The sequence below is a fragment of the Corvus kubaryi genome, unplaced genomic scaffold (genome assembly GCF_017639235.1).
Source record: "Corvus kubaryi isolate FWS band 111438036 unplaced genomic scaffold, C.kubaryi_AGA036_p1.0 64961, whole genome shotgun sequence".
NCBI lineage: Eukaryota > Metazoa > Chordata > Aves > Passeriformes > Corvidae > Corvus > Corvus kubaryi.
The window spans coordinates 96,364-107,861 of NW_024581644.1; the positions used below are offsets into that span (position 1 = coordinate 96,364).

General features: G+C 46.6%; 1 protein-coding gene across 2 annotated transcripts in view; it reads left to right on the forward strand.

Annotated features, from left to right (window-relative positions):
- LOC121672784 (membrane-associated phosphatidylinositol transfer protein 2-like) overlaps positions 1–10,017 on the forward strand; it is a 91,800-nt gene extending 81,783 nt beyond the window's left edge. Inside the window, exons 10-16 of one of the 2 annotated variants that reach the window (XM_042045635.1) lie at positions 738–982; positions 1,440–1,629; positions 2,640–2,759; positions 3,064–3,275; positions 7,215–7,390; positions 7,754–7,924; positions 9,124–10,017. In XM_042045635.1, coding sequence (XP_041901569.1) covers positions 738–982; positions 1,440–1,629; positions 2,640–2,759; positions 3,064–3,275; positions 7,215–7,390; positions 7,754–7,924; positions 9,124–9,224 — 1,215 coding nt within the window. In that variant the 3' untranslated portion in view covers positions 9,225–10,017. The remainder of the gene's footprint in view (positions 1–737; positions 983–1,439; positions 1,630–2,639; positions 2,760–3,063; positions 3,276–7,214; positions 7,391–7,753; positions 7,925–9,123) is intronic. The other variant, XM_042045634.1, reaches the window with a different exon arrangement.
- The last annotated feature ends 1,481 nt before the right edge of the window (positions 10,018–11,498 follow it).

Sequence of the window (11,498 nt, forward strand, 5' to 3'; positions counted from 1 at the left end):
GGGGTGTCAGGATTGGGCTTACAGCTCTTCTGGCAGGGCATTAATGATAAGGGTACAATTCCCTCCTTCCCCCAAATTACAGCTTGTGTGTTTAGGCAAGGAATTGGTTCAACACAAGAAGCAAATCATCTGGGCAGCCAGATTAAAATCCCTCACTGTGCTCATGCAGCAGTCTCGCAGCCACGTGCTGGCCATTCCTTGGGTTATAGGGCCATCAACTTTTTTCAGTTCCTCTCTTGCAACAGTTTAAGCAAATCTGAACTCTTATTTATAACTTCTGTGTTAGGCAAACATGCAATGGCTGATCTTCCCACAACTTCTCAGTAACTTGCCGCTTGCTGACCTGTTTGATCTCATTTGTTAATTTTGCTGAATGTGTTTCACTGCAGCTCAGCACCCCACAAAAAGCAACACCCATCTCTTATTTCTGTATTTTTCCACTCTAATACACACAAGAAATGTCTTTACTGCTGCCATGTTTTACCTGGATACAATTTTATGTTGGTTTTTTTTGACTTTCAGCATTCCTTCTGCTTCTGACGAGTCAGGCTGAGGCTGTGTGTGCATTTGTGCATGCACAAGTGTAGGATAAGATACCTGGAAGGAGTACTCAGGTTCTCAGCTGTTGTATTCTGGTGTATCTAATGGCCTTTGCCACAAATTAATTTGCCATAAATGAAGTGCAAGTCCCCCCTTTGAAAAATGAGTGTTTCTGTTTCTCTTCCATCCCCACCTAGGATGAATCAGTGCAGCCATTAATGCAGCCAAGTAAAATCCATGTCCTCCTCTTGGTCCTCCACGGAGGGAACATCCTGGACTCAGGAAGTGGTGACCAGAGCTCTAAGCAAGGGGATGTCAACACCATCACAACTGTGTTTGACACAGTGATGAGGGTGCATTACCCAGCTGCTCTGGGACACATTGCCATCAAACTTGTCCCTTGCCCAGCCATCTGCTCCGAAGCATTTTCCCTGGTGTCCAGGTAAGTTGATGCTGTTTTATCATGGAGTGGGGGTTTTTGGGGGTTTTGTTTTGTTTTATTTGTTTCCCTGAGATGTTCTGCATGTAGCACTGAAAGCTCTGGCCATGCTTTGAGAATGCATTTATTAATGTACCAGCAAGGCATTCAATCTCGATTTCATACTTAGCTGGAGTGAATACGGTAATCATGCAGCACAAGTTCTGAGATTGATTTATTCTAATTAATCCAATAAATACTGAGGATTTAATTCCTTGTCTGGGGGTTGTTCTGTCAGTGTAAGTGTGTTGTCCTTGAAGATTTACGTTTGATGGGAGGGAAAGATTTATTAAGCTCTCACCCATTCACAGAGGAATAAATGGCCTTCCTGTCTTGGGGCTTTTTTTATGAACAACAACACTTGACTGTACTGTCTGCAAGTTGTTTTCCCCATATTCCCACTGTCTCTTGCCCTCTTCAGCCTCAGCCCATACAGTTATGACGAGGGCTGCCTGTCCAACAGCCAGGATCACATTCCCCTCGCTGCGCTCCCGCTGCTCGCCACGTCCTCCCCGCAGTACCAAGAAGCCGTGGCCACTGTCATTGTCAGAGCCAACCAGGCCTACAGTGAGTTCATCAAATCCCAGGAGGGCACCTCCTTCAATGGCCAGGTGAGCCAGGGGCTGCTCATGCCACAGCCAGAGGAAGAATAAATGAAGCAATTTCCTTCTGAAATTCTCTCTTTGCCTTCAGTGTCTCAGGAGGGTTGGAAGCGTGGCAGTGTTGGGCTGCAATAAGGAAGTGTTGTGCTTTCCATTTCTTTCTTTCTGAGAGGGAGAGATTAGTGCTTGTGCGCTGTCCTGAATCTTTGGGATTCAAAGCAGTCTGAGTTTGTGTTCAGAAATGAAGCTCCAAAGCATTGAAGTTAATCAGGTTTCAGTGTGACACACCTTGCCCGAGCAGGAATGCTGCCTTTGTTACTAAACATGGTCTCTTCCCCATTGCAAACCAAGGCTGTTTAAGCATTCCTGGCTTTAAAGGACCTTCAGCAGCTCGTGCTGGAGCTGTTGCACCCATGGGTTTATTTTTTGAGACTGTGCAGCTGCTGCACCCCATAAAGAGCATGACTGAGCCTCACACCTCTGAGCAAAGTGACTCCCCAGCCCCACGAGAGCAGAGACATTGGAGGAGCTGTCACACTGCACTGCTGTAGCGTGGTTTATCCATCCTGAGCTTCTTCCCAGCCAGCCCTCTCCTGCCCAGGCATCTTGGTGCTTTACTGTGCCTGCCTGCCTATACCTTCAGAGGCAGGACAGTGTTATCCCCTCAGGATACAAATGGGCAGAAGCTTTCCTGAGCTAGCACGGATAGCTGGCAAGGGAGATCCAGCTTGGTTTCCTGAGTTAGCACCGGGATCAGAGCTCTGTGTTACTGTCCTGTCACTCCAGTTGGCTGGTAGGGACTGCCAGGACACCTGAGCTGTGTGAGAGAATGGGAGTCTGCAGGCAATGCCAGATTTCATGGGCTGAACAGTTATGGGCATCCTGTTACTCCAGCTTGTCTGGCTGTAATCCAGCGCTCTGTCCAACCGTTAGTTCTGAACTGAAGTCAAGGGACTTTTTTTTAAATTTCTTTTTTATTTCTCCTCCTTCTCCTCCCCTGCTTCTGTTGACTGTCTCAGGTCTGCTTGGTAGGGGACTGTGTTGGAGGGATCCTGGGATTTGATGCCTTATGCTACAGCAATCAGACCGTGTCCGAGAGCCAGAACAGCAGTCGGCGAGGGAGCGTTGTGAGCGTCCAGGTAATGCTGGCTCCCAGTTCCTCCATGGACCCTGTTTTTAGTAAGGATCTCCTGAAACAACAAAGACGATTCCTTATCAATGGCAGACATGTCTTAAGGTGCATATGGGTGTCAGTTTGGGTGTGTTTGCTCTAAACAGGGACGTTTCAGCCTCTGGTGTGAAGTGTGAGGGAGTGGTTGAGCCTGAGATTCTGTATTGGCCTCAACTGGATCTTGGGGTAAATGGGGAAAGGAGGATAGGAGGGAGGTGTTACAATGTGGGTGTATTCTTAATTCAGCTAAATCCATGTACTTCAAATCCCAGGATACCGACCTTCTGTCTCCTGGAATAACAGTGAACAACAGCCACTGTTCCAGTGGCTCTAATCTGGAAGCCAGCAGACACCTCAGCAGGAGCAACATTGATATTCCTCGTAGCAACGGAGAAGATCCAAAGAAGCAGCTGCCACGAAAAAGGAGTGATTCATCCACCTATGAACTGGACACGATAAAGCAACATCAAGCCTTTCTTTCAAGGTAAGATTTAAGATTTGGAAGGAACAGATCCAGCAGTGTCCTGGAGCTGAGGGTGGTGCATCTGTGGAACCTGAGTGTTGCTTTGTCATCCTGTGATAAGCAGGGTGGAGGAAAACAATTTAGATTAGAGGGTTATCGATTTCAGTGTGTTGTATATGCAAATAAAATTAACAGCTTTCTTGCTGAGTGGTACTGAGAGAATCCAGCTTCTGTACTGCATCAGTGTTGCAATGGCAAGAAGCCCTTTGAGCTGTCGTGTGACAGCCAAGGCAGTCAGGGAACTGCTTCTCTGCTGTGCTGCAAGTGTGGGATGGAGGTCAGAAAGCAAATGGAGAAATCGTGTAAGGGAACTCGCTGAAGCAGAACTGGGAAGCCAGCATTGTTAATTTTAAAGCTTCTCTGAAACCTGATCTTGAGTTATTCTGTCCCCTGCCAGGGCTGCTTCATTTCACCAAGGGCACATCTCAAATTTGTTAGTCACTGCTGAAGCCCCCAGTATCACATTTTCAAGCTTTTTCAAATGGACTTTCAGAATGTGTCTGTTAACAGCAGTCTGTCCATGGCCACTGGTCATTCAGGGATTATTTCTGTAAATCCAGAGGATTTTTCTGGCTGAATCATCTTCTTCAGCCTCTGGAACTGGACAGCCCAGACCTTTTTCTCCTGCAGGCCTGGAGGAACTGCAGTAAATATGTTCTTAATCCCTCTTCCCTCATGTCCCAGGAAGTGGGGAGCAGTGTCCCCCACAGCAAACCCCATTACCTGCATTGCAGCTGCGTCCAAGGCTGCTCCTTTTGCCCTGTGCTGAGCTGAAGGCTTCTCCTGCATTTCTCCCCCTCCATCACTACTTGGAGTCATTTCTTCAGCACAGGGACTTCTGTTGTCCTGCCACATCAGGGCCCTTTTGTAAATGATTTATAGGAGAGAGAAGGTGTCGAAGTGAATGTTGTTGGTGCACAGAGATAGGGTATTCAGAAAGACAGCTGCATTTACAAAATCCACAATAAGGTTCTTGGCTATTTCCAGCAGGTTAATAAAAGGCAATCAGGCTCTTGTTTTTGCCTCCTCAAAACAGTCTCCTGCATCACAGGAGAAAATATGAGTCATGCAAAAATGTGCTCATTCTCCTCCTCGTTATTGACCTCAGGGGCACAGACTCAGTTAAGGAAACCGGGCTGGCATCTTGATGCATTTTTACACCTATTTTAGAATAAGTGCTGAGCCTGATGGGGATAATGGATTGCTCAGTTTGTTGTTCCAAATAGCTTTGTGCTGATCCTTCCTGTTCCATCTCTGAAGGGCTGTGCCTGCACCCAACATGCAGCACTTGTGGGTCCCTGGCAAGAATTGTCAGCATTCAGTGGGGTGACAGATTGGTGCATCTTTACTTCTTAAGAGTTTTTATGTGTTTTTAAATGTCCCTTTAGAACTTGGGTTAAAAATGTCTGGCTCTTCCCAGAACTCAAGACCAGGATTCCCTCAGGGAAAGGGGCAGGTTGAAGCTGCAGTAGCAGCTCTCTCTGCATGTCTCTCACTCAGCTCTGTGGTGCAGGGGAGGCTGAGGAGCAGGGATTCACTCGTTCCCTCCTGTATGTCAGCAGGACGTCGCTCCCACGCCCGTCCCTGGACCTTGTTCTCCCAGCCAGCACCAGCAGAATGCCCTGTTGGCCTCTGCCACCAAGGAATGATTTTTTCCCATGCAAAAACCAAGCCCTAGTGTGACGTGGCTTCGAACAGGAGGTTGGCAGAACAGAGCCAAGTTTTCCTCCTGGGCTCGGCAGACGGGCAGCCTGGCAAACGGGGACCTTTCTGTCCGTGCCCACTGCAGATTTCAGCCTGTGCCAAAGACACTCATTTTTATTCATGTATCAGACCTACCCACTTCTCTGGGATAATGCCCAGCAAGCCAGAGCAGCATCTGGAGATTACAATCACACATTTATTTTTAAATTCAGTCCTTCTGCACAACTACATTATTTCTGGCTGTGCTGTACTTGTATTATTGTAAATGAGTTGATTTGCTTCAGAAATCCATACGCTCTTGTTTAATTAATGCACACAGTACATCTGCTGCTTTTTAAAGGGAGAACAGGGCACTGTAGGTTGCTTGGAGCATGATGGATCCAGAGTTCCCCTTGGCTCTCATTTCTTTTGTTGCTGAAAAGACGATACCAAGTTCCTGGCAAAAGGAGAGAAGCTGCCCAAATTGCTCAGTGCTGTGCCTGCTCTGCTTCTTCCCTTCCCCACGAAGAGATGCTGTGGGAAGCTGTATGGAATACACCAAAACCCCCTGCACCCATCCTGCTGTCGGGATAGCTTTTCCTCTGGTGCCTTTGTTGGAATCCCGTCGCTGTCACCCTCCCTTCAGCAAAGCTGAGCGTGTCCTAAATGACTTTGCATTCCTCACACACAGCAAACTTGATGCATTTCATCTTGTTAGCTAAAGCAATTGTAGCTCCACCGAAGGTGGCTTGTTCTCAGATGTGTTTCAGGGCTCTGCAGCTGAGCACTGTGATCTCAGGCAGGCTCGTTTGCATCACAGGAACAGGAACAGGCTCGTTTTAGCTGTCACTGCTGTAACCTCCCGTTCCTCCTGCATTTGACACCACTGTTTTGACTCCCCGTGATGTGTGTGTGTCTGGCATAAGTAACTTATCATTCCCTGGCTGGGAACCGGGAGAGCAGAGCCGTGCATGTGCGTGTGTGCAGCTCCAGAGGGAACATGACAGCGCAGCAGGAGCAGGCGGAGGTTTAGCGTCCTTTGGGAATGGTGTTCAGCAGAGGAGCTGTCTCTGGCATGATGTGTTATTTGCTGTGGCAGGAAGGCAAAGTCTGCGTGAAGCCCGGTTTTCTTCCCCGAAAGTGTGAGCGTTTGCAGCTGCTCCTGGGCTGAGTGGCTGTGTCTTGAGGGGTCTGTGAGCAGCTGCTCTGGTGCTGAGGGTGGTGGGGAAGAACAGCCCTGTTTTGGGATCACAGCAGTGCTGGAGTGTTGGTGCCCTCAGAAGTGGCCATGATGAGCCAGAGCTGTTGCACATGAGGATGTGACAAGTGCTGGTCACCACCCAGGGTTTTGTTTTGGGGCCACAGAGCTGGCAGGAGACTGTTGGATTTGCGTCATTCCCAACTCCAGGCCAGTAAATTCTTTATCCAACCCAACTCTTACGGGATCCATTTCTCCTACATGTTTTGTAGAACCTGTTCTGATGCTTTTTAAAGTGTTTGCAAACACCCTCTTAAAGGCACTGCTGGTACTGCCTTCAACTCTCTGCTTCTAATTATAATGAGACAACCCACTACAGCTGCCACTGGAATCTGTACAGCCTGGAGAGCAAAGGAATTTGCAGCTTCGTGCTTTTGGGTGGGAACAGAAGCATCCCAGAAAGCCTTTTGTGAACCAGGTTATCAGTGTTACACATCTGTCATTTTGCATTCCCAGATCTAGACTGTAAAGAAGCAACTCTCTCTAACGTGGGGGTGGATTCCCAGCATTTTCACCTAAGTGTTCCTGCTGCTGCTTCTTCAATGTCCAAGGAAAATGTGAATTTAAATCTCTGTGTTAAACCTGTGCATTGCCCAGCCTGCACTACACAGCGATGGAATTTTGCAAACATTTTTTCCACCACAGAGGTGGAATCTGTCGAACAGATTTGGCACCTGAGAGAGGGAGGAAAAGCTGGACACGTTTGATACAGTAGCAGCAACCAAAATTTTAACTCCTTAAAGAAAAAGCATTTTGAGGAGATGGTGTGTAAATGAACTCACTTGAAGCTTGCATTTGTACATCTAAATTATGCCAGTGCAATGGGGTCATTGTGGGTTGATTAGCACAGTTCCTTCACTGAAGAGATAGAAATTATATCCGCTGTCAATCACTAATCCAGGCTTTAATTATGAAAACACAGAATAAAATTCTGACTTTATTTTCTGTTCTTCTCCCAGTTTACATTCTAGTGTCCTGAGAAACGACCCCACATCCAGGCGATCCAGCAGCTCCACAATGTTGGATGGAGGAAATATTGGGAAGTTTGACTTTGAGATCACCGACTTCTTCCTCTTTGGTTCTCCCTTGGGTCTGGTGCTTGCACTGCGGAAAACTGTAATTCCAGCTCTTGACAGTAAGTCCTGATGCAGACTGCTCCCTTGGTGGGTGGTGTAAGCACCTCCTGCTGCAATTGCAGGAATCTGGTTAAAGCCAAACATTTCTGTATCATATTTATTGCACCGTAAAGAAGCAGATCTCTGTGTGCTCTATGCACCACCGATTACATGATTTCCAAACGTGAAAAGTACTGGATAATTCTTAAGTCTGTAAACATTGTAATAACTTGTTTCAGTTGACTGAACTGGGAGATGAGGGAGATGATAAATCCTTTGCAATTTTGTAACCCGACAGTTGTCCTTTTCAGAGACAAATATTTACTATATTCTAAAAAGTAGTATTTTGAGACTTGAGGGATTTTTTTTCTTTGTCTTTTTAGTCTTTCAGCTCAGACCAGCTTGTCAGCAGGTCTATAACCTGTTCCACCCTGCAGACCCATCTGCTTCACGCCTCGAGCCTCTTTTGGAGAGGAAGTTTTACCTTTTGCCCCCCTTCAGTATTCCCCGGTACCAGAGGTTCCCGCTGGGCGATGGCAACTCTGCTGTTTTGGGTAAGTCCCTCTGGATCCACATTAGCTGTTTAAGGGGTTACAGCCACATTTTACATGAAGTTATCCACACAGTTGGGAATGGTGAGAAAGAGGATTGGCCCTGCAGCATTAGCCTTGCTCCTGATTTACCAGAAAAGGAATTTTCTTCCAGTGAAATCAGTGCCTTGTGTCCCATGTGCCCTTTGTTTGTCACACAAGGGCCTCCAGCTGCTGAGGGTCATCAGGTGGTGACCTCTCTGTAAAGGCCTCTGTTCTACACCCAGGCTGGTGCTTGTGATTGAGAGTGAATGAAACACAACTGAGTTGGCAGAATTTAGGACTTGGAAGGCCAGTGAAGACTGGAAGGAGCAGAGTCTACAGTGAGATGATGAGATGATTTACTTGTTTGCATCCTGTTTGTCTTAATATTTGAATCATGCAGGGCTAAATGAAGAAGACTGTATATCTAGAGCTGGATAATTCTGGTGATCTTCTAAATAATTTTAAAGTTGAAAATCCAAAGAAATGGTCTTCTATGTATCAGTGCCTTTAAAGATTGTAATTGCTCAGTCTAGAAGTCTGATTTGTTAAATGGGCACAAACTAAACCCCATGTTTAATGAAGTGAATAAAATGCTTTCTGCAGGCCCCACTCACTTGTCAAATTTAGCCAAGATCTTGCTGCAACACTTTTAAAAATGGATCCACCCACAACTGCATTTGTACCCAGGCCAGTTACAACAGCTCAGGGAATCTATAGCAACTTGAAAAGCAATTTGCTTTTTGGGTGTATTCTAGGTATCAGCTGCAAGGGGCTTATTTCAAAAAAATGACAGCTAAACATCTTACCTTCTTTTTCTTAAATACATCCCAAAGCCCCTGTTCTCACTGAACCCAGAGGTAGAGGCCCCATTGATACTAAACCTGTGCTCTGGTTATCATTCTGGACAGCAGCAGGAATATTAGAGCCTCCCTGGACCTCTGAGTTGGCTGTATTTGGAGAGACACTTGCTATGCAGTGAAGTTAAATGGCAATTAGCTCTTCTGTGAGAAGGGCAGAGTGATTGCAAAACCTCCAGGTCTGAGCCTTGTTATTTTAAGAGATACTGCTCTGCCTTGATGAATAAAACTGACAAAAACCAGCTTTAAATTCTCTTTTCCTGTAAGACAAAGCCTCTTCATTTTCTTATCAGAAAGTAACAGGCCATTCCTTTCCATTAGAGTCAGTGTTGCGATGGACACACTACCCAGAAGGACTAACCATGATTCACCAAGCTGCTCCTGAAGTTAGTGTTCACTGGAGGGCACTCCAGAAAAGTTAATTGCTGCTATAATTAAGCTGTGTGTTCTGCTGATCATGTAAAATCCAGGTGCTCAATTATAATTGGTTCTGTACAAAACCTTGTGTCACACTGCTTGTGCACATCTCCTCATGCACATAGCTTTTTTGGGAGTTCACAATTCAGAAAGCCTCTCAGGCTGTTTTTTCCCCCATTTTCCCATCTGTACTAAATGCTGGTCCCTGTTTCATTTCAGTGAACTTGCAGAGTAAAATCAAACTCACATCCCTGCGTACTCCTGTGCTTTGCACTGTGTAGGCTGTGAGTCTGATTCTTCCCTTACGCCATATTTTTTTCCACGCGTAGTAAAAAAGATTTCTCTGGATCTGCTGTGTATTGATGGATTTGGCTTAGAAGGGGGTGAAGATGCCTCCCTTTTGTTGTTGAAATGCCATCGTTGTGTTCTCCTCTGCTCCCAGTTAATCTCTGATGTTGGTCTGTTTGGAAATCACCCCTGTTTTGTTTCTTTTACTCTATTTGAAGGTTGTCTGTTCATTGAAGACTCATAATTAAGTGCTGGGGTGTAACTGTTTGTATGTTTAACACTTTGTGGCCGCATGTCTGTTGTTCTTTGTCCTTCTGTTATGTTTTTTTTTTCCCCATCTGCTTCTAGTTGAGACAATCCAGAACAATCCCATCATCCTCATGGAAAGTAGCCCTCTGGGTGCTCTCCAGCACCAGGACAGCTTCATGGAAACAAGTATCCCTGTTCCCGTACTGAATTGGCAAGATGTTTCCAATAAAAGTGCTGGTTGTGCTGAGTGTGTGTAATCTACACTTTTGTATTGTCTGTGGTGTTGGGTTCTTGGGGTCCTTTTTTGGAGATCACACTGTTGCCTCCTGGAGTTGAAATCTTCGTGCTGTGTCTCAGGCTGTGCCACACGGAATAACCACTGGGGATCACGCCTGGATCTGGGAGAGCCACTTTGGACACAAGGGCTTGGGATTATAAACTCTGTCCCATTCTGGTGTTGATGCTGGAAGGGGAGCTGCTGCCATGCACGGACTGGTTTCCTCTGTGGTGCCTGTGCTGCTGGAAAGAGGCTTTGGCAGAGACAGTCCCAGGTGACCCTGCTCATGTGGTGCTCACCAAGGGCAGGATCCCTCAGGAAAGGGTGTCCTGCAGTGTGCAGCTCCCCAGCAGCCATGAGCCACCGTGCCCAGAAGTCCAGTTGATGTCCATGTCACACCAGATTTTGTCCCTTTGAGTATTTCACGTTTGGACGCTCCTCGTGGCTCTGCTGAACACAGCACTGAGGCTTTCAGACCCCAGGGTGGCTCTGCGTGTTGGTTATTTTAAATCAATTTCTCATCTCCTGCCTTAAAAGCAAAGTTTGATGCATTTGTTTTGCCTTATTTTCCATCATCAGTGCTGCATGGCCTCATTTATTCTGATTGTGGCTGGTGCTACATCTGCAATTTTGATGAGACTTGCCTTTGTTTTGGTTTTTTTTCTTCCCTGCGTGTCTCACTTGCCCGTTCTCGTTCCTTTCTTGGTGTTTTGCATTGAGAGCCAGGTTCTGCTGCCCTGTTTGTCTTTAACAAGCTGACCCTCACTGTCCCTGAGCAGTTTGGGCTGTTATGTGGTCATACAGCACAGCAACATTGCTGAGTTTTCCAGGTGGTCTCTCCCTCTGTCTCCTGAAGGTGGAGAGGATTTTTAGGTGTGCAGTTGCCGTGCTGCCTGTGCTGTGAGGTTCTGTGACAGAGCAGAGGGAAAGGATCTGGTACTATTGGTTGATTGCTTTGGAGGTCCCTGATGAAATGCCATTTCACTGTGAGCTGATACTGCCTGTGGTCAGGACAGAGCTTGCAGAAGCATCCCTTGCCCATGGCAGGGGGTTGGAATTAGATGGTCTTTAAGGTCTCTTCCAACCCAAAACATTACAGGATTCTATGATTCTCTGTTTTTCACATTGTGGGTTAAGAGCACAGCATGTCCAAGCAATTCTTGATGTGAGTGTAGCAAGTGCTGAATCCCAGTTCAGCCACTGGACTGCAGGAGATTTCCAAACTCACAAGAACTCGTGGACAACAGAAATCTGTTGCTCTTGATCTCAGGGCAGTGACTGCAGAGTGCCCAGCACTGACCAGTGACTCCAGTGCAAGCAGGGCCTGGCCTGTGCTGAGCAGCTGGCTGGCTTTTCTGTATTTTTCAGTCTTTTTGTTTTTATTGAACCGTGCATATTTTTTGATTGCTTTCAGTACTTCCCGCTTTGGTGCAATAGCTCAGTCCCCAAATAGCACATCTCAAAA